This window comes from Cryptotermes secundus, unplaced genomic scaffold, assembly GCF_002891405.2.
Source record: "Cryptotermes secundus unplaced genomic scaffold, Csec_1.0 scaffold33, whole genome shotgun sequence".
Lineage (NCBI taxonomy): Eukaryota > Metazoa > Arthropoda > Insecta > Blattodea > Kalotermitidae > Cryptotermes > Cryptotermes secundus.
This window is the reverse complement of record NW_019727088.1, coordinates 1,554,084-1,575,743: the sequence shown is the minus strand read 5'-3', so window position 1 is coordinate 1,575,743 and position 21,660 is coordinate 1,554,084. Positions and strand designations below refer to the sequence as shown.

Here is a 21,660-nt window from a genome sequence, read left to right as displayed (position 1 = left end):
CAATGAAAAACAATCTTTGAAGGAGCCGGGATAGCGCAGTATGTATAACGACTGGCTACTAGCTGGACGGCCGAGGGATCGGAGTTCGATTCATGGTATGAGTAGGATTTTTCTCCTCTCCACGTCGTCCAGACCGGCTCTTGGACCCACCCACCTTCCTATCCAACAGGCAGCGGCGGCTCTTTGCCCGGTGGTAAAGCGGCCAGGGCGTGAAGCTGACCGCTCACCTCCGATTAGTGCCGAGGCGGATCTATACGCCTTCATGGCGTAGTGCATAATTAGTTAAGCGCAGGGACAATTTTACCTTTACCTTACCTCGTGTAACATTGATTCGTTTTTTGTAGTCAGAGATTATTGAAATAGATGGATTTAATTAATAATTACAGTCTGCTTGTAACTGCGTGAGCCAAAAGAATGTTCATGAATGAGTAGAAAGATGAAGAGGAGGGTGGACAAGTTCGGGAATGCCATGTATTGAAACGTGTTGAAGCTAACAGGCAGGTCGATCAGCATATACCGGAACAGCCCGAGATCAGCACTGATCAATTTTCTTCCAAAATGATCGTCAGTCGTGGAATGAAGTTGGGCAAGAATATGTAGCAGAGGGTCCAACCGAAAACATTTTATAGAGATGAAGTGGTGTGACATGTGGGTTGTTCAAAAATTCTTGAAAATCATTCGTTAGTTTTAAATCTGCCTCTGTATGAAGTTAGGCACATTCTCAAAGTGTGAGATCTGATTAAATCGTTGAGGGATTGAATTTGTTACACGCGGATTCGGAATTGTTTTCGTCATCAGTCAAGTATTGTGTTTGTGTATGTGTGTCGGGTTGATGTGTTGCGTTGTTAAGAGAAAGGGAAATGTAAGATTTGAGGCTTTCACGGCGGTGACTATGAAGAAAGCAGTCTTCTGGGATTTGGCACCGTGTATATGTGGTGTTAACCGACGTTTCGGGGAACGTATCACCTCCATCTTCAGGGTAGAAGAAAAAATATAAGAAATCTGCAAGCGAAGAGACCGTGAGAACCGGTAAAAGCAGACACAGTCTGCCAAATACACGGTGCCAAATCCCAGAAGACTGCTTTCTTCAGAAAGGGAAATATTTTCGTCAGATTTTAGGAATCTTAGGAAGACGGCCTAGAAACCCACAGATAATGTTGCTATACTTCAGGGATGAAATTCAACAGGTTGGAAACATTTGCGTTGTTTATTAAGGTCGGAATTCCAATGATGACCACGCAGGATTCGCACATTGAGGAATCAGCCGCTATTGTTAATGAGGAAGTGACATTTGGCGAACTAGCAGTTGAGGCAAGCATCTGTCTGCAACAGGTTCCAGACGATTTTAGCTCGGCGTATGGGATTGATGGGTGTTTAGGCACAAGTTCATCCACAGGCACTACAGTGCTATTACTGGACACTCTTCTTCATAGGTATCTGAGTCCCTGGCGACCCATCGCTTTCCTGGGTTTGGGTCCCGAAACTCAAAAGCATCGTGAAAGGAAACTAATTTCTGGAAGTGCCGAAATGCGGGCAGTGTTTGACTCGGAAATTGAGCGCCCTCCAGAAACGAAATTAATTGGATTTAACTCCTTGGACCAGAGGCTCCTCGCATGCCCCAAAATCAGTTCCGCAGCTTCCTGATCAGACGCCGTGTACAGTACTGAGTTACATAGTTAAAATCGATCTCATAAGGAATTTCAGAATTATAGGGAAATTTATTATATCTGGAAAAATCGTGATTACAGTACATTTATGAAAATTTTGAATATGTTACAGCTTTAAAACTCTAAAAGCATTAATGCAATATATGGACTTTGCGTTTCATTGCTGCCGATTAGCAGTATAATTGAGGATAATAAGTTCTTAAGCAGATATGTACACCCTGTAATAATAAACCTCTTCGAATATAACAAGTTGGGAAGGGCCACTGTACTTGTAGTGTTTTCTTCAGTTCTTCAAGACGAATTCTGGGATAGTACCTTGAAAAGGCGATCACCTATTTCCAGTCCTCTCGTTACCTACAAGTATACAACATTCATAATCATCTGAGCGTTTTATGACCTGTCCATTGAAACGTTACTCAAATTTAACACATTGGATCAGCCAGTACTCTTAACCACGTTTATTCTTTCAGTGGTGATGCACTTGACTAGATAGAATGAACTCCACGTACATATTTTTGTGCTGGTTTTTAAGTAAAACCAACCGTCAACTTTCTTTTCCCTTGCGGCTGTGTTGAGGTGACATCTACATTTGGAAGTACGGGGACGCAGCTGTAGCAGTCCGCCATATGTAGTAGCATTGCAGATGCGCACTGACGTGCCTTATTTCAGCCTCCCCGGTTTCGTATCATTAAAATACTGATAAAGTGTGCTGGGTTCCTGATGCTTAAATACACTTTCCATTTCCTGACATGAAAGTTCGGTGTTATGAAGCGTAAACATAACTTTTCATTCGTATTCCGAGTCGTCATTTTTTTATCTGCCAAAACCACAGAATGGATTCAGTTAATCCTCTTCGCCAAAGGAAACTCGGCTTGTCATTGTTTTCTTGGCAGTAACCCGCAACTTATTCTACTCAGTGTTGGTCCTTAAGAGCATGCGTTTTTATCACTTTCTGGAGTCGAATTAATGGAATAGGCGTTTCTTCACTATTAACCTAGTGTGTTTTTACCTGCAGGAATGTATTTGCTAGCGCTGTTAAACGCTTTGAGCACACACATTCATATGAATATGTTTTGTAGAAGTTCTTTGGTGATGAGTCTGTGTGGTCGTGTAGGGTCCTCCCTAGGTGTCCCGTAGAGTCGGCTGTTAATTGCATATAAAGCGGAGCTGAGGTCACACCTCACGTTGAACCACCAGTCGCACACAAAAACTGCTTGGGAGAACTGGGTGCCATTGGGACAGAGGAACGTCGCTTGGCGACCATCAATGTCACAGTAGTGCCAAGCTTGACACCTTGTTTCCATGTCAGCGAAGAAACCGGGATATGGTTGCGAGTCACAGTAAAAATTTGTGTATGGTACAGCTGATAGAACAGGGTAATCCGTGCCGGGACGGCCTGCGGAAAAACAAGAATAGATGAGCGGGCGTTTCTTTCGGAATTTCCCACATTCCGAATATGACATAGGAATCATATCTGAAAGCAGGACATTCCTATTTTGAAATCTGTTACTCTCAGGTATGTCTCATTTGCAGATTGTAAAGACGCATGAAGTAGCAATATGGCAATCAAGAAACTGTAATCTACAGAGTGTCACGCATTATAGACAGAATTGGTTACACCTTTGTGATTTTCGAAGCATGTTTTAAATCGATGCTAGGTTTCTGTTAGAAGGCCTGGAGGACATCCGTTATCGCATCCAGGCACGTTTTGAACATAACTGACACCACGTTGAATAAATTTTGTATTCCTGTGATGTGCGATGTCCTTGGACAACCCTGTTTCCGGACCTGAAACTGTAGCAACTTTCAAGAAGTGTAAAATTTGAAATGTTATGGTTAAGGGTTTTTGTACAGACGAGAGTTGTGTTGCGTAATGGAGTTGTCACTATCGAGATAATTACTTATACACTTACAGTACTTCTATGATAAAACCTTGACTCACTTCACTTATACCTATACTGCATTACACGGAACCGATATGACCTTCCAGCTTGCTTCTGCTTGGAAAACCTTCTAGTACATCACTGTTATTCGTATTACAGTTATCTGGGCATCATTTTCAGTCGAAACACTTACAGATGTATTTTTCAAACACACATTATGATTTCTGCCGCTCTGATCATCCACCTCCGTCTAGTCCCGAGATTAAAAATAGACCTCCATGTATCTTTGTGGTATGGTGCTTAATTATGCACAGGGACAGCGTCACCTTACCACTTCACATGTGCATCAGTAAGGGGGCATGCAGGGCAGGTATTACAGCGATAAGAGATCTTTTGACTCAACATAACATTTTTTGCGACTGTTCAAGTGTTCATCTTTAAAGGCTGATGCATAGTTGGCTCTTATTAAAAATTCGGCACTAGGTATCATGATTATAACAAGGAATATTTTCCGTATATGATGGTTTGGAAGCAGCAGAATACGTAGGCTGTGTGGTAAGCAGACACCTTATATACCGTTATTTGGGAGCATTACTGATGGATAATGAATTGAAAACGATAGAGGAGTACGTTGTCATAGCCATATGTGAGGTGCTATCCCGGCATTTGCGTAAATTGTCTGAGGAAAACCTTGAAACTCCTCAGGGACTAAGATTTGAACCCGCGGCGTCCCGAATACTCGTCTGCGATGTATTTGAGAGAGGTTGCTGGGAAGAATAATGTGAACTAAGAGGGGGTTTATGAAAAGTGGCTGGAGAAAATTTTATAATGAAGAGGACCTTCCATATATCGCTAGATGATCAGATCTCGAAGGATGAGACGGGCCGGGGCCCCAGTAGCACACATGGGAGCAGCGGCCAATGCCCACGGAGTTTTCCTAAGAAAACCTGGAGGAAGTTGCTATTTTTTGTAGACCTAGGCATAGATTGGGCGACGATACTAAAATGGATCGTAAAGAAATAGAGTTGGGAGTGTGTGGACTGTTGTTTGAGCGGGCTAGTGAAGTGTTGGGAACCTGCATCTATACAGGGCCCCCGATCGCTAGGTCATATCCCACCCATCATTCTACGCTTAGACTGCCGTCATGACAGAAACCGGTCTCGGGCTTGCATAAATGAGAGATTAAGGCAGCAGACACACTAACGGAATCGAATATGACTCACTAAGATGATGCAAACGCCGTGTTTGACATCACATCCTTGTATCTCTCTCCCAGCATTGCGGGAATCTAGTGGAATCGAGTGAAGCTGGGGATTTGCCCTTGCAGCGCCTTAGTGGCGCAGACTCGGACTGAATGCGACTGTTTTCGCGTAATACTGCTTCTTACCGCACGACTAAGAGAGCTGCGATGGGTAAGGCGGTATAGCGATAGGCTGGGGCTGGACGGCCGGGCTTCGATTTCCAGCAGGAGTAAGGTCTGTTGCTCCACAGCGTCCAGACACTCCGGTCCACCCGTCATTCTGTCCATTGGGTACCAGGGCGTAAAGTAGCCGAGGCGTGAAGCTGACCACTTACCTCCATCTAATGCCAAGGTTAAGAATAGTGGAGCTGCACCTCCACTCCCCATACGTCTTCGTGGTGTGGTACTTAATTAAGCACAGGGACAACGTTACCTTTTGCCAATAACATACGAATAAGAGGGACGTCACCGAAGCGCAGGCACATTGGCCATGTACCCGTTAAGGCGCGTCCACATTACTCGTGCTCGTGTGTGTCGTTATGCTCGCGAGAAATGCGGACGATATGACAAGTCACGAGACAAGCAAATTTAAAATTTTTAATTTCAAAACTATAGCCAATAAATTAAAATACGACTAGAGCCTGCACACACGACAAGTAAATATACGGATCCTCACGCGCCGAAGCCTGGCGAGCAACTGAAATAGTATGGACGAAGATTTACGAGCACAAGTAAAAGCCAGGCGAGTTTCCCGACGAGCACGAGCACGAGTAATGTGGACGTGCCTTTAGGGCCACTAGTGATGTAGCTACAATTCCAAGGTCAAGATAAAAGGCAGTAATGAAGTTCTTGCTGAGTTATTCACCGACGCGTATAGAAAGTGGATAACAGTTGGCCTGTTTGACAAAGGGCGGAGGCAGGAGAAGCTAGTCACTAAACAGATGTCTGAGATGTCGATCTGTTACATTATCACACTCAAGTGTATGCACCATTGAAACCTTTGCTGCATTTGGACAATCTGTTGCCATAAGACGGCGATATACTGGTTTCTGACACCATATAGACTGGTAGGTGTTCACCAGCGTTTCCTCTGCCCTGAAGAATGTTTCTTCGGAACCATGATAACCACCTGCGAGATTACACTACGTCGTAATCCAGAAAACTCAGTGCACACCACCATGAGAACAGATCACATCTCAGCTGTTGTTTTGCCATCTGCACAGCTCAGGCTTTGCACCTTTAGCCACAATCCCCCCCCCCCAAAGCTTATAAAATCAAGGCACGGCTTACAATCGCGTGTTTTTAACTTGAAATGGTACATCTGTTTAGCTGTTATAAGTAAAAACCAGATGACGATGTTTGTTTTAATTTGTTTGGGTAGGTTGCCCCCGTGATTTTATGTAGAAAGATGAACCCAGCCTAAATGTTTTGTCTGTACAAAACGTCGGTATGTTACTACTAAGCGTGATTTTAGGGTTAAGTAAGAGATGCACAAAATATGTTCGAGGATTCAGTTTCACTTTTATCTGGTATAGATTTGGGAGCCGGGATAGCTAATTGGTACAGCGATGGGCCAAGGGCTGCACGTACAAGGAATGGGGGTCGATGCCCGGCAGGAAGAAGAGGTTCTTCTCTTCATAGCGTCCAGGCCAGGTCTCTGGCCCACCCAACTTCCTATCTATTAAATTTATTCCCCGGGGTAAAGCCTCCGGGGTATAAATTTTATAACTCACCTCCATCTAGTGCCAAGGTTAATAATGCCTGGAGCTGTACCTCCACGCCCCATAAATCTTAATGGGGACAGCTTTACGTACCTGGTATGGATTTCCCTAACTCGAGGTACTCTTTTACGGACGGGCTAAGAAAACCAGGCGGAACTGTACTGGGCTCCGCTGCCTGGACGTTTCTGTTGTCGAGGTTCTCTTCGAGGTCGGCAGGTGCACGAGTCTTCTTCACGCTAACCTTCAGCCCACCTGAAACACGCAGTACAAATGTTGCTGCACAAAATGGCTTGCTTCTGGCAGTGTTTCAGGTGAGATTTTGCAGAACACTTCCTTTCCGTCTGAACATAGTTCTTGTTTTCAGCAAAACATGGAGGCGTTATGTATATTGAATAGGTATTCCATAATTTTCCAGGGAAGTGCGTTTTACAGTGCTTTCGAGATGCTATTTGGAACACTAAAGCGAGATTATAATTGCATCTAGCATCCGAGGGTGGCCTAGCCCTAATGATTTCTTTTAATCTTCATGTATACGAATTTTGGTCGGAACTCCTGCAGGGAGGAGACCGCTTGGAGAGGAGGTCGTGTTACAATTTATTTTAAAGAAGCAATACATGAGGGAGTGGACTGGATTCATCTGACTCGGGGCATGGAGTAGTGGCTGGCTCTTGTGAACACGGTAATGAACTTAGGGGTTCATAGTGAGCGCCAATGCTTTGCGAATTGAGAGACTAGTAACTTTTCTAAACTGACTCTGCGTCATCTAGACATGTAATTACTTTGGTTGTGAAGTACTCACATTTATCTATCTGTCTGTCTAATGTTCTGTTGTACCTGCTTGACGCATAGGGCATTAATCTTAGACAGTCAGTAGGACTCCTTGGACGAGTGATCAGCCCGTCGCAAGGCCGCTACCTACACAGGATAACACAAACACAGAATAAACACAGACATGCATCCATGCCTTGATTGTGATTTGAACCCAAGATCCCAGTGTCCGAGCGAGCGAAGACATTTCATGCCTTAGACCACTTTGATCCGCGATGTATACAAATATGGTGTAGATACTACGTTGTATATAAACTTCGTTAGTTTAATGTGCACTGCTACTACACGGCAACATTTTGCTGACACTATGGCCACCCGTAGTTCCACCCTTTAGATAATTACAATCTAAGTCTGTAGTAGCGACATATTGAGCTTTTTCATTGTGTCACTTTTGCCATCATGATTTTTCATAGCATTTTCTTTTGAGACGACCCTGTGATTACTGGGCACACTACCATATGCATACTTATTTCATATTGAATCAGTGAATCTGAAATTATTGTGAAAGAGGTGTTTATGGTTATAAAGTGTAATGATCAGTCAAAGGTACAAAATGCTGTGGGTGTGGCAAATTTAATAAGCGACTGCGCCGTATTGTGGATTATTGTTGTACAGTTTGATATGTAATTGCGTCAGAGTCCTTCGTCTAAATTATTGTTTTGTTATGTTGTCTGCCTTGTTACCATCAGTGCAGGAATCCACTGTGTTTCTATATTATTGTACAAACGAAAGACATCGTCTGTGAGCTAAAGTTAGAGGGATGAGAAGTACTTAAGTGTGTTAACACGATGGAACGTCTGTGTGGATCGAGACGGACTAACATGTTCATCACGCGCTGCCTTTTATCAACGTCTGTATAGTAATTTTCAGCGCACAGTTCTTCGTTAGAAAGGCTACCTTCGGTTTCTTGAAAAAGAACCTCATGTCCCAAGGGGACCACTGAGCCAAATTCAGGATATTTCCCGCCCAACAGTAGTATCTAACGCCTCTGGTAGATGGAGGAAGCAGCGAGATACCGCTGAGCCAGTAGAGGCCGAACTCGCTGGCTGAGTCGGAACTCATGGCACGCACCAGTACCGGTAGGGAATAGAGACTGGTAGAATATCATAGGGGGACGAACAATGTACCAGCAGTTGGTCTAAGTGCATGGGGAAACCCACAATCTCCAATACAATACAATATAATACAATACAATAAGCTGCGGTTGATATTTCGTCGTGGATAAGAAGTGCAGCGTCAACATTATCCGTCTCATCAACAGAGCCCGTCCTGAATATCCGGTGGATAAGAACCAATCACTTCAGATAGGTTCGTATCTTCCCCCCATTCGTCTTGTTCCACTTCGCTTGCAGTAGTCCCTTGAAAAATATCTTCCCCGAACTGTGTGCAACGCTGTTATTGCTGCGCGTAGTTTTGAATTTTACATCAGTTTTCAGGGGGGGGGGGGGGCATGCGGTAGCATAGTTGGTTGAAGCACTGTGTTACAAGTCGGAAGATCGCGGGTTCAATGTCGTTTAATTTTTCAGTTGACCTATTGCTTCCAGCTGCACTAAGGCCTCTGGTCGACTTAGCCTCTGACAGGAATGAGTACCAGAAATCTTCCTGTGGGGTAAAGGGTGGCCGGCGCGTAAGGCTGACAGCCTCACCGCCATCTGTGAGCCGATTGCCTAGAAAATGTGGGATCCTGGATGTCTCAAACATGTGGGCCTCTGCGGGTTGTTACCGGGATAGCTTCTTTTTTACTGCGATTTTCTGCGGTTGATGCAACATACTCTAACATCTACTTGCAGTAATGGGTTTTAATAGTTCAGAGTTCAACAGCTCTGAACGTCAGATTAGGCGGAAGAAGTTACACAGTCTCATTGCTAATTACTTTTGTTCCATTATCAACAAGAGGCAGAAGCTTCCGGTATTCTCGTTCTTCGTGTTTTGGTCCGCAGTTGCAAGCCATTCTTAGCTTATCCATGCTTCTTGTTAGAGCACAGATTGAGAGAGGTGGTCCGGCGTCTGCATGTTATTCATTGAATACACGAGGCCATGAAGCATTACCATTCACTAACAAGTTCCGAAGTTCTGTCTTCTGGAATATAACGCCGTGTAGTGCTTTGAAAGTCAGACATTTCGGAGGTGTATGTGACCATCTTCAGGGTTGAAGAAGAAGCCAAATAAGAATCCAGCATGGAGCGGGTAGCAAGCAGAGCTTGGTATACTCTTTAACCTTGAAGATGGTGGTGAGATGTTCCTCCGAAACGTCAACTTTCAGCAGGCTGCACCATTGTAAGAACTGAAATGTTCAGGTTCTCCCCTGTAACATTTTAGCAGTTCATACGCACTCACGTGACTCTTTTTGAACCAGCGTCTGGGAATGTGTCGGTAAAATAACCCAAACTCGTCTGCATTTAATTGGTTTTCTGGAGAATATTCACTCGGACATATTTTGTAACGTCGCTTTGGAAGAATCAGAGTGAAGATTTTTGACGAAAGCAGTGACTCTGTAACCGAAATGTCTATTGCACTGTCCTCTTACTCCCGTTGACCCTCTCAGGGCCTCTGTCCCGGTTGGCTAGCGCGAAATATCGTACGTTTTTCTTTTTCCACACTCGGCCTGCTTTCCTGTCCTGAAGATGGAGGCAGAATTTTCCTCCGAAACATCAGTAAGCTAGCAGATTACGCGACGTCACACTACAGGAGAGAGTAGTCCTCCTCGTCACCGCCCACAGAACTTGAGATCTTAGTTACATGAGTACGTGTTGCAGGTATCAGCCAATTTACTGTAGTTAATGTTTCCAAGAAGCCAGCCGGTGATTGTGAGTGGGCTGACAAGAATTGTGTGTTCTCCCACGGTACAGAAACGTTTTTATGTTGTTGCAGAATAACAGGAACTCATTCTAATGCACTGAGTTGTGTCTTACGTTATATTATCTGCATGTCTTTCTTTCTTTCTTTCTTTTTTTTTTTTGAAATGAGCATCTACATTTCTCTGCGCTTTCTTCAGTGATAGTCACACAGGTGTAAAATAACTACGTGGTAATGTATTGTGAACAGTTTATAACAGTGAATCCTCTTCATTATTACGCAACCTCCGAGTCGTAATGTTGTACTGCCTCCTATTTCCACTGTGTATACAGGCGTTTGTCAACTTCCGGAAACTAATTATTAAGAGAGCCTTTGGGGTGTGCGTCGTCATGATTGGAAGTGAAAGTCGTACTGACTTCATGGCTTACCACTGCATACTGGTTTCCGAGCCGACCATCACCAGCTTCCATTGGTAATAAATTCATACCTATATACAGTATAGCCTACGGGACCGCCTCTGTGGTCTAGTGGTCAGAGTTCCTGGCTACAGATCCAGAGATCCCGGGTTCGATTTTCTGAGAAGCAGTGGGTCTGGAACGGGGTCCATTCAGCCTCGTGAGGATAATTGAGGAGGTGTTTCATGGAAATAGTGGCTCCGGTGTAGAAATCCGAGATTAACGGCCGTGGGAATTCGCTGCGCTGACCACACGACACCCTCTATCCGTAAAACTTGGCCCTAACTTCGCTGACAAGCGGCGGTCTCTCGGTCGGTATAGTTCGTTTGCGGACTAAAAATCACAGAGTTATATAGCTTACGGACAAGTACTGTGTCACAGAAACTCTCACAACGTTATAGGGCCGCTGTTGCACGAACATTCTCAAACTCAGGTGTTCAGAGATGGTTCATCGAATTTACAGGGTTTACACTTTTGGTGTGACTGCCCCTGCAGTTAATTAAGAACCTTTGGGGGCGGGGGTCGTAGCTTCTCACATTCTTAATCTCGGCAGTAGACGGAGGTGATCAGCTTTACCTCCCAGCCGCCTTACCACCGGGGTAGACCTCGTTTATCATAATCCCGAACTTTCACGGCTGTCAAATCCTTAAATTTCAACATTACCTTTACAGTAAGAGAGGCTGGAGCGGGCTGTCTCACGAGGAAGGTTAAGAAATGTACAGGATGTAGATCTCCGTCACTGTTTCTCGGATAGCGGAGCTACCGACCGAATCGAGAGGCTGTGTGTTCGATACCAAGTAACGCAATGACGGAACCAGCTGTGTGGGCGTCAGTTGTAGGCCGTTTCGTTTCTAGAGGTCGTGTGCACAGCAGCAGCAAAGTGTTGTAATGATTCATGTAGGGTGGGTCAAGGCCCAATGATAGTCGCATGCACAGTGGGCTGTGGCCGGCCGACAGACTATGGTTAGGGCGTGGGAGATCTCAGCCCGCCCGTCCTGCTTGACGCGCTTTCATTAAGAGAAACTTCTAATTTGGCTGTTACGATACGGTTTGGCTCAGTTCAAACTTAATCATTCCACAACCCCCTTTATAATGGTAATAATCCTCGCTTACATATCCTTTAGGAGCCGAGATAGCGTCGTCGGTATAGCGACCGGCTACGGTCTGGACGATCGAGGGGTCGGAGTTCGAGTCCCGGTAGGATCAAGAATTTTCTCTTCTCCACGTCGTCCAGACCTGTTCTGGGGTCCACCTAACCTGCTATCCAATGGGTACCGGGGGCTCTTTCCCCGGCAGTAAAGGGGTCCAGGGCGTGAAGCTGACCGCTCATCTCCAACTAGTGCCGAGGTCAAGACAGTGTGGATCTGTACATCCACTCCCCAATAATCCTTCATGGCGTAGTGCTTAATTGGTTAAGCACAGGGAGAACTTTACCTTACACATCGTTTAAGAGTTTCCCACATTAGCTCGAATGTTTTTCAATTCCACGGCTGCAAGTCAGAGCATGTAAGACAATTCTGGGTCCTGACAGATCGGTGAGGATGGTGATGTTGTGTTATTAATTTGGCACTAATTACCTAACTATATAAGGAGAACTCTTCTTGAGAATTTGATATCACCCACCTACTAAAGAAGTACTCTGCCCCCCCCCTTTTACTTGTGGTCCATTGCCGCGTCTCTAGAAGCCTGTCACGGGACCCTGCCTGATGCAATTTCCACCCATAGACCGTATTTCAGACGGACATGCACACGAATGGATACAAATGATATTAATATTAGCCTATACTTCCTTAGACACAGAGTAGGATGAAGATTTATGTTATTGTCGACCAAATTTTGCTGTATGGAGTTGTGAAACTATGAATAACACAAGATTAGCCAAGTCACCCAGTTCATCGAATTCTGATGGATTTATCGTGACTAAACGTTTCTATCTGACGCGTACTGAAAGTTTTCCAACTGATGTTTACGTATCAAATCCATGAACCGCGAAAGATCGCAAACACCGTCTCGTTGTGTTCACACTGTCATTGTGGCATCATTTGAGTGTAATTGTAGTTGTGCCGCGTAGCTCTCATACGGAGTCCTCGTATAGGCTACTAGTACGGAAGAGTTGGAAACTGGAAATGCTCCTTTCTTATGCCTTAACTATATTATTTTGGCGTAATCACCCGAATTCTAAAATTGTGGAACACGGTGGTCTTGAAATGTGCAGCTGTGTTGAATTATCTGGCAGTCATATTTTTTAATCCCTGGCGCTCATGAATAAATGTTTCAAAACATCAATTAGATGCATCATTCTGGTCAGTAATTTCCGCTTTGTGTCCATATGCCTTCGTGGCGTCTTGCCCGGAAACTGGGACATACTTGTTTTATTCTTTACGGGCTTGACGACCGACGGTTTGACGTTCGAGTCCCGGTGGGGTCAAGAATTTTCTCTTCTCCACTTCGTCCAGACTGGCTCTGGGGTCTACCTAACCCCCTATCCAATGGGTACCGGGGGCTCTTTCCCCGGGGTTAAAGCGACCGGGGCGTGAAGCTGACCACTGACTTCCAGCTGATGTCGAGCTCAAGAAAATTTGGATCTATACTTTCACTCCCCCTTACGCCTTCTAAGCACAGGGACTTTACACCGACGAATAACCATTGCAGTTGCATAACCAACTGACCATGAGGTCATTCAGGGGAGGTGACGGTGGAATGACTTCCGGGCATAACAGTTAGTCCCTTACGGAAATAAACACCACAAAGCGATCCACCAGGTTACCATTTTAGCACTCCGTTCGTTAGACACTGCCTGCCTCGTGCTTCGAGTGTCGCCTGGATGTGACTGAATTTCATACGAGGGAGTGTGATGTCCTCACGCATTGATTATTATTTCATCTGCATCTTGTTGACTTATGTTTATGCAATAATTGTCATCCGACTGAATTCTTATTTCAAAAAGGAATTAGTCAATACCACATCATATGTGTTTGTCGTCTATTGAGACATGTTACGACTCCCTAATGCGACATGTTGTGTAAGCTGTTATAGCACTGGGTAAAGTAGGCCCGTCGCTCTCTTGTGATGACAGAAGAAAACAAGTTTCACCGTTGACATGATGTATTTTAGAGTTACAGGAGAATAAACATTGTATCGTTCTTTGCTTGAGTTATTTAGCGACATTTTGTCAACTGCATGGGTCATGCACCGTTGAGTAATGGGATGATTGTGAATGATGAATTGGTAAGGAAGTCAGGAGGCGTTACTGGCCTATCGTAAGAAATGCTCCAGCTGAGAAACGACGGAAGTTGCCCGTCTTCAAGCAGGGATCTGAACCTGGGGACTTAGGAAGGTAAAGCAAGGGTACTACTACTGCTGCAGCAGCACCATATCCCCATGGAACAGGAGCCCTTCTCGTCCTAATAGTCGATCAGGCAATCAAGAAATTGTCCGTCTTTTATGGAACCTCAAGGTTAATTTCCATGTTCATAGGAGCCTCCTCATTGGACCTTTTCCTGGTCCAGATGAATACCTTCCACATCTTCATAGCCTGTGTCTTTTAAGATCTCTTCTGTTGATATCCTCCCATCTACGCCTAGTCTCCTAAGCAGCCCCTTACCTTCAAGCCTTCTGGACTTCAATACTGTATGCATGTCTCATCTCCAACCATGTCACCCTCATTGACTTATCGCCCTAATGACATCAGATAGACAGTAGAAATTGTAAAGCTCCCGATTAGCTACTTTCTCCGTCCCCATCTCACCTCCCCTCTCGTAGGTCTAAATGTCCGCTCACATGCACTCAAAACTTTTCTCTTCGGGCGCGAGACCATATTTCACAGCCATATTAGACAGACTTTAAGCTGTTTAAGCTGGGCGATAAATTGTCTCAGCCGAGCAGTAGCAGGCATTTCCAAAATTAAATAAGCTGCTTATTTCATGATAAATGTTGTTTTATTGTTGACCCTATGCAGTTTGCCCGAAATTGGTGGTTCGAATGTCGTCCGGGACACCGACTATCCTGACTGAGGTTCCTGACTCAGTTCCTCTAAGCGAATTCCATACATTTGGCCACGATCGCTTCCTTCCTGTTCCTTCCCGATTCATTGTCCTTTGTTATCCGGCCATTCTACGATGTATGGAGCGAGTTACGTCGTTAAACCACAGAAACAGATTCTGCAGAATCGTAGAAGCGGATCACGTATATAAACTTCTCACTGTATGTACATTTAGGTTCCGTGGAAAACCGTGAAATGTTCCGCAAGACATGACATTGTGGGTAGATCTGTTATGGACAGCCCATCGAAAGTAAGGGTCGCCAACACGAGCGCCGGCCGGAAGGGGTGGCTAACTAGGTACTCCCCTCACGATTTACAAAATCTGAATTAAAGAAAAGAAAGAAAGATACCAAATAATTATAACGATTAAAATTATATTTTAAACTGTAAGTTTGTGAGCAGATTTTCTGGTCCTCCTCCCCGAAAAAATCCTGGCGGTGCCCACGGTCGCAAACCCTTTCTAAGTGTTGGGCAGCATGAACATGCTATTAATTTGACGTGAACATCCGCGAAAACAAAATGCAAATTGAAACAACTGGATTATGACTATCTTCGCAACTTGTGTGTTCTCACGTGAAGACCTTTTATGAAACTCTGTTTTGGAACATTCTGGCCGACAAAACATATCTAACTAATATTAGACCACTTTTATACACCAGAAGTCCTCAATTATTGTGACACCTGGACGCAGCATAAACGTTTAGAACTCCCCGGCGATGGACATCGTCAGAATCGTCGAACTCGGCACGAAATAAAGATTCCGGTCGCGGGGCGAAAATTGGCACATGTGTTGCGATTACCCGCCGAAAGACACTTCAAGAGCACCAATGTGTTCCCCTTAGCCCACGGTTATCGATCTCTTTGAGACAAGAAAACGCCTAAACAAAGTAGTTCCAAGAAGTTCGATTTCGTATTCGTATTAATGTCTACACATGGATTGGAAGAAACTCGTGAAACACCCTGTTAGCATACAGGTTTCAGCACCATGCTATAACATCCGAAAATAACAAGAATTGATCAGCTGATCAACATATTCATATTCATTGTTGTCGTCACAATTTAATTTTTCAGTTGTTTGGCCGGTGCGTTTTATTTTGTGGCGTAGTAAATTATTATATAAATACAATTTCGGGTATATCGTTAAAGAGCCCCTGTCATCAGCCATTTGCCACTGTGATTACTGTTGCATCACTTTTACTTCTACCCTTTATCAGTGAACCACTTACCCCAGGAGCAGGTTAGCAGCTGGGCCAACAGGATGATTAGTTGTAGTGTATTCATGTCGTTAGTTCTGCTACTCACGAAGCCATAGTAGTAACTATGGACAGCTTCAGGAGTTTGATATAGAGAGAGTTGTATAGACAGAGACAGGCGGTCTTGGATTGGGGTCAAGCAAGCAATGGGTTGCAGCCTTAAGCTGGTGTGACGTCATACCCCACCTCTTTAACTGCAAGTTCCCTCCTTTCCCAAACCCCAAGTAACAGAGGTCAACAGGCCAAGAGCTATCCTGTGCCTTATTATCCACAAAGGACTGCTGCTAACCAATCAAAAGTTGTTATAGTTTATAGAGTCATTGCATTTTGTTTCACTCTTTGTAAGAGTTTGTTTTTTAATTGGGAGCATAAATTGTTTAGTGGACCTTCATTTCAGTAATGTGTTTAATTAAGCATACTTTGAACAGTATTTTGGGCAGGCAGAACCTCTACTGAAAATGAATTATTTTGAGTAATGGTATTGCACTTTCACATTAATCTGGGTTGTGGCAGCCCTGTGAATTTGAGTTCACTATGGCTGAGTAGATTTTTAGGTGGGTCCCTTGTCGCCAGAGTGGGGCACGTGTTCAGGTTGCAAATGGAGAAGACGACCTCCAGATATGGAAGGTAGCTGTGAATGTACTGAATAACCAGTCATTGACAGCCGACAAGGGGTGGTCCTCCAGCTTGGGGTTTGGTCGTGCGGCTGACAATTCACTGTAAAAAATAAGCTTGTTACAAAAGATCACAAAAAGCCTTGGACCTGGGCAGATTCTTTGAGCTTGATCGATCTGGCTGAGGACAGGGACCAGTGGAGGGCCCTTGCGAACATGGTAATGAACGTAAGATTTGAGGCTTTCACGGCGGTGACTATGAAGAAAGCAGTCTTCTGGGATTTCGCAGTCTGCTTTTACCGGTTCTCACGGTCTCTTTGCTTGCAGATTTCTTATATATTTTTTCTTCTACCCTGAAGATGGAGGCGATACGTTCCTCCGAAACGTCGGTTAACACCACATATACACGGTGCAAAATCCCAGAAGACTGCTTTCTTCATGGTAATGAACCTTTGGGCTCTGTCAAATGCTGGGGAATTCTTGAGTACCTGCACAGTTTGCAGCTTCTCAAGAAGGGCTCAGCTCCATGATTGAATTGATTGAATGCTTTAGTAGATGTTCACATAGATGGAAGCCATTTTAAATATTCTTTGCCACCACCTGTTCCTGTAGCCTGTTCCTCAGATATTAAAGAGGTAAATAATGATGCTGAATATCCATTTGCATTCAATTGTAATCTTTTTACTTGGAATTCCATGTAGGTACAGTTAACAAGCAGTTCCAAGTAGAACACATAAGGACTTCTTTCATGTTGCATAGATTTCGGATCCAGTTTGTGTTAACGTTATTTTATTTTTGTGAAGAACTTGCTACTTAAGTGCAGATTCTATCTACGTTAAATTGACCAGATGTACCACAGAGTTTTTCACTGTCATCATGTTTGTAATTGCTTGGGAACAGGCAGTGTTTATGTATAATATGTAGGTACATTTATGATCTTTCACAAACTTGGCTCATTAATTCATTAAATTATCACCAACAAACTGAGAACTAAAGAAATATATTGCTAGACCACCATGTTGTTATTTTACTTTCTGCAATAGAATACCTAAACAGAAGTTTCATATTCTTTAAAGATATAGTACCATAATTTTGTAGTCCTAATTTAGCGTTTCTCCCACCTCAGAAATTAGCATGCTTTCAGAAAGTGTGTTTTAAAAGGGAAAAGCCCATTATGTCCATACCTGGTAGAAGAGGTCGCTCGCCAAAGAATGCGGTAGTGTTCAGTGTTAATGCATAAACTATAAATGTGTTACATTTAAGAATTAAGATAAACATCTATTTATTTCAGAAAGTGGGAGAACTGATGATGGTGCCCACAACAGGGAAAAAACTGACACCATTGGAACAAGAGGTGACACGACACTTTGTGTACCTTCATGGTGCACTGCAGCTGTTGGAACAGAATCTGATGGAAAAATTGAGATGTGCAAAGACTGAAAACAAACATAACTTGGATTTGGTAGTGAATGAACTAGACTCAAATACTAAATATGTACGTCAGTTACTTCAAGAAGCAGTCTCAGCCAAAGATCCAGCCAACATAAGTAAAGTGGACCTGTCCTCAATTACGGACAAACTACGGGCAGTAGAGCATCTTCCCATTCATCTTCTGACCAGTGATGGAAACAATGCTGATACGTTAATCCGGTGAGTTACTCTATTTTCTGATGTAATCTTTCATATTGTTGATACAGTTTGTGTACAAATCAGTGTGTAAGAACATGTCACTAAATTACTTACTTATGGAGCTGAGCTCTTTTTGAGGAGAAGCCAAATCTGCAGCTACTCAAGAATTTCCCAGCATTTTATGGAACCCAAAAGTTCATTACCGTGTTCACAAGAGCCCTCCACTGGTCCCTATCTTGAGTCAGATCAATCCAATCCATACCATCCCATACTATCTCTTTAAGATACATTTTAATATTGTCCACCCACCTACATCTTAGTCTTCCCAGTGGCCTCTTTCCTCTTGGCTTTCCCACCAATATCCTATGTGTATTCCTCTTCTCCCCATTCGTGCTACATGCCCTGCCCACCTCATCCTCCCTGACTTGATCATTCTAATTATACTTGGAGAACAGTACACATTATGAAGCTCCTCATTATGCACATTTCTCCAACCTCCTGTCACTTCATCACTCTTTGGTCCAAATATTCACCTGAACACCCTGTTCTCAAACACCCTCAGTCTGTGTTCCTCCCTTAATGTCAGAGACCAAGTATCACACCCATACAGAACTACAGGCAAAATTATAATTTTGTATATTCTGATTTCTGTGTTTTTGGACAGCAGACAAGAAGACAAAAGATTCTGGACTGAATGGTAGCAAGCATTACCCAAGTTCAATCTCCTCTTATTTTATTATTATTATTTGATTTGTTATTGTTGTTCCCAAATATCTGAACTGTGCCACATTTTCAAAACTTCTGTTTCCTATCATTATGACATGAGTTTGCCCTGCATTTTGGTGAAGAGACAGTAACATATACTTAGTTTTCTCAGTGTTTACTTCTAGACCAACCTCTTTACTTGGGTCAATTAAAGTTTGTGTGTTTTTTTTTTATGGTATCTACATTATCACCCACTAGATTCACATCATCGGCATAGACCAACAGCTGATGTGTCCCATTTAATTTCAGTCCCACCTGGCTTCCCTAGACCTTCCAATGGCATATTCTAAAGAAAAGTTGAAAAGGAGTAGCGATAAAGCATCTACTTGTTTTAGACCATTCTGGGTAGTAAATTTATCGGACGACTGTTTATCTGTACAGACTGTTTTCATTTAAACACATTTTAATCAGCTTAACTAGTTTCATGGTTATCCCAGACTCTATCAGGCTTTCTTGAAGTCTGCAAATAGCTGATATACCACCTCATTGTACTCCAATTTTTTCTCCAATATCTGACGAATGCAAAAGTTCTGATCTGTAGTTGATCTGTTATGTCAAAACCAACACTGATGATCCCCAATAATTTCATCAATATGTGGACTTAACCTTGAGAGAAGAATATTATATAAAATTTTGTATGAAGTTGATAGCAGTGATATCCCCTGATAATTAAGTCAGTTCTATCACCCTTCTTTTGAACTGGTACAATAACATACTCCTTCCAATGATCAGGAAATTTTTCCTTATGCCAAATAGACATAATTAGCACGTAATATTTCGCCTCCTGCTTGAACAAGTTCTGCTGGAATTTGATCGCTACCTGATGATTTATCCCTCTTCAGTTTTGCAATAGCACTTTCAACCTGGGATCATGTATTAACGGCTCAGCTGTATGCGTTTCTATCTGCCTAACACCACTGACCCTGTGTACATTCAATAACTCAGAGAAGTAGTTCTTCCACCTATTCAAAATGTTGTGGGAATCTGCAAGACTGGTCACTAAATGTCATTTTTTAATTAAGTATGTACTTCATGACATGGAAACATAATTGTAATATGATTACTTTGTCGCTGTTGAGTTTTGCCATTGGATAGAACACAAGAAAAGCTGTTTATATGAAATTACATTTCTTTTTGGTTCGTTCCATCCCCCACCCCCACCCCCAAAGTTGTCCAGGTACACTCATCTTCATGTCCATTAGTTGCATGTTGAATGTATGCATTTTTAAAAGTTTAAATTTAGGAATTTAGTTTTCTGCATTAAATTGAGAAGATTTTGCTCATGCCTTTGGCTCATACCCAGAGACTGTTACAGGCAGGCTTTATGCTGACTGATTCTATAGTTAAACATAGAGAGAAGACTGTTTTCTCAGTTTGTTCATATTTCTCCAATGTTTCTGCCTGGTCATTGTTTATAATCATCTTGTCATCAGGGTTACAAGACCTCAGCAGTTAATGCAGCATCACAAAGTAACTAGAGAGCCAACTTAACCTTTGTCATCCTGGAATAGAGGATTTTAGATTATGCAGTACTGTGGGGGAAATGGTATTGTTATGGAAGAAATGTAATGCCAAGCTAGATGGACTGTCTGCTTGGGCATTGCAGAAGTGAAAGGCTTGGTCATTAAAGGTTATATAACAAACTGAAGATGCTGAAGCACAGGGTCTCACAAATCATCAAAGCCTTTGGCAGTCACCCTTGTAAGTACCCTGAGGACATTATTCTGTCCTTTCATGGTTTAGATATTTTCACATATGGTAATGCAACAAGAAATTAATGGGTTCCAGATTAGACAAAGTGATTGTATTGGAGAAGTCATTTACAGCTGCAGTTACAATCACTCAGAGATTACATCTGCCACATGATGCCACCTGGCTAGTCTGTCTTCTCTCTTGTTTTTTCTTCAATGGCTATTCTCTCTTCCATCACTATTCTTGGCGGAGTGTCTTTGCTGTTAGCCCATGGCTCTGCTGGTTTCTTCTGTTCCCATCTCTGCTCCAGTCATCTCTGTTCTGGTCTTCACTCTGGTCTGGTTTCTTATATTCTACCATCAGATTGACTAGAAGACACCTTGAAGTGTTCTGTTTCACATGTTCTGTGCACCCGTCACTGGTGTATTTGTTGCTGCAGGAATTGCACTAATCCTGGTTTTCACTTCCGGGGTAATGTCTGCTATGTATGCATTGTTGCATGAACCTATTTCATTGTCACCCTGACAATGATATGGAACCATGGATGTCAAGCCTTTGTCTAACAATGGACGCCTGCTCTGACTCAGATGTTCTGGCTTTTAGGTGTCATGCCACAGTATCATTAGCTGTGTATCAACGATTTGTTGCCTTTCCAGCAGCATAACGTGATGAACTGCCCTGCCATTGCTGAATGAAAATGGAATGAAATGTGTGACATTGGTTACAGTGGTGATAGTAGCTTTCATCATACTCTTTTCACAGTTCCACAGTGAGTCCTCCCCCACATGAATGCATTGGCTCAGGTAGAAGAGTTAGACATTCTTCTTGTAAAGCCAGGGCAACCCACAGTGCCTATGTTCCCTTTAGAATTACTGTGTCAATAAAACTGGCATAAACAACCCCAGAATGTTGTTTGTTGTTTTTCCCTTGTATGGGCCTTTACCATCTTGGCATTTGATGCTAGGGCAAAGATAAGATCCACATTTTTTATAAGAATGCTCAGTGGGCATGATCATTTTGCTCCCAGTGATAGATGATAGTGATGGCTCAGAGAGGGGACCCATGGCTTAATGTT

The 21,660-nt window shown here is 43.2% G+C and overlaps 2 protein-coding genes across 2 annotated transcripts in view; one reads left to right on the top strand and one right to left on the bottom strand.

The window, feature by feature from the left end:
* LOC111864288 (RING finger protein 17) overlaps positions 1-21,660 on the top strand; it is a 145,090-nt gene that overhangs the window by 60,831 nt on the left and 62,599 nt on the right. Inside the window, exon 6 of the mRNA XM_023851424.2 lies at positions 17,791-18,149. Within this exon, the coding sequence (XP_023707192.1) occupies positions 17,791-18,149 (359 nt within the window). The remainder of the gene's footprint in view (positions 1-17,790; positions 18,150-21,660) is intronic.
* LOC111864290 lies at positions 1,737-16,001 on the bottom strand. The gene is made up of 3 exons (XM_023851428.2): positions 15,859-16,001; positions 6,605-6,763; positions 1,737-3,063 (listed from the first exon to the last, which is right to left on the bottom strand). Exons 1-3 carry the CDS (start codon positions 15,911-15,913, stop codon positions 2,726-2,728), a joined length of 552 nt encoding a protein of 183 aa, XP_023707196.1. The 5' UTR covers positions 15,914-16,001; the 3' UTR covers positions 1,737-2,725.

Bases quoted from the DNA above. Each gene is read 5' to 3' on its own strand.
- LOC111864290 (XM_023851428.2), bottom strand. From the start codon at position 15,913: ATGAATACACTACAACTAATCATCCTGTTGGCCCAGCTGCTAACCTGC. The intron at 6,764-15,858 runs GTAAGTGGTTCA...TGCGTGTTTCAG, and splicing joins GCTGCTAACCTGCTCCTGGG to GTGGGCTGAAGGTTAGCGTG. The intron at 3,064-6,604 runs GTACGTAAAGCT...GTTTTTCCGCAG, and splicing joins GTTAGGGAAATCCATACCAG to GCCGTCCCGGCACGGATTAC.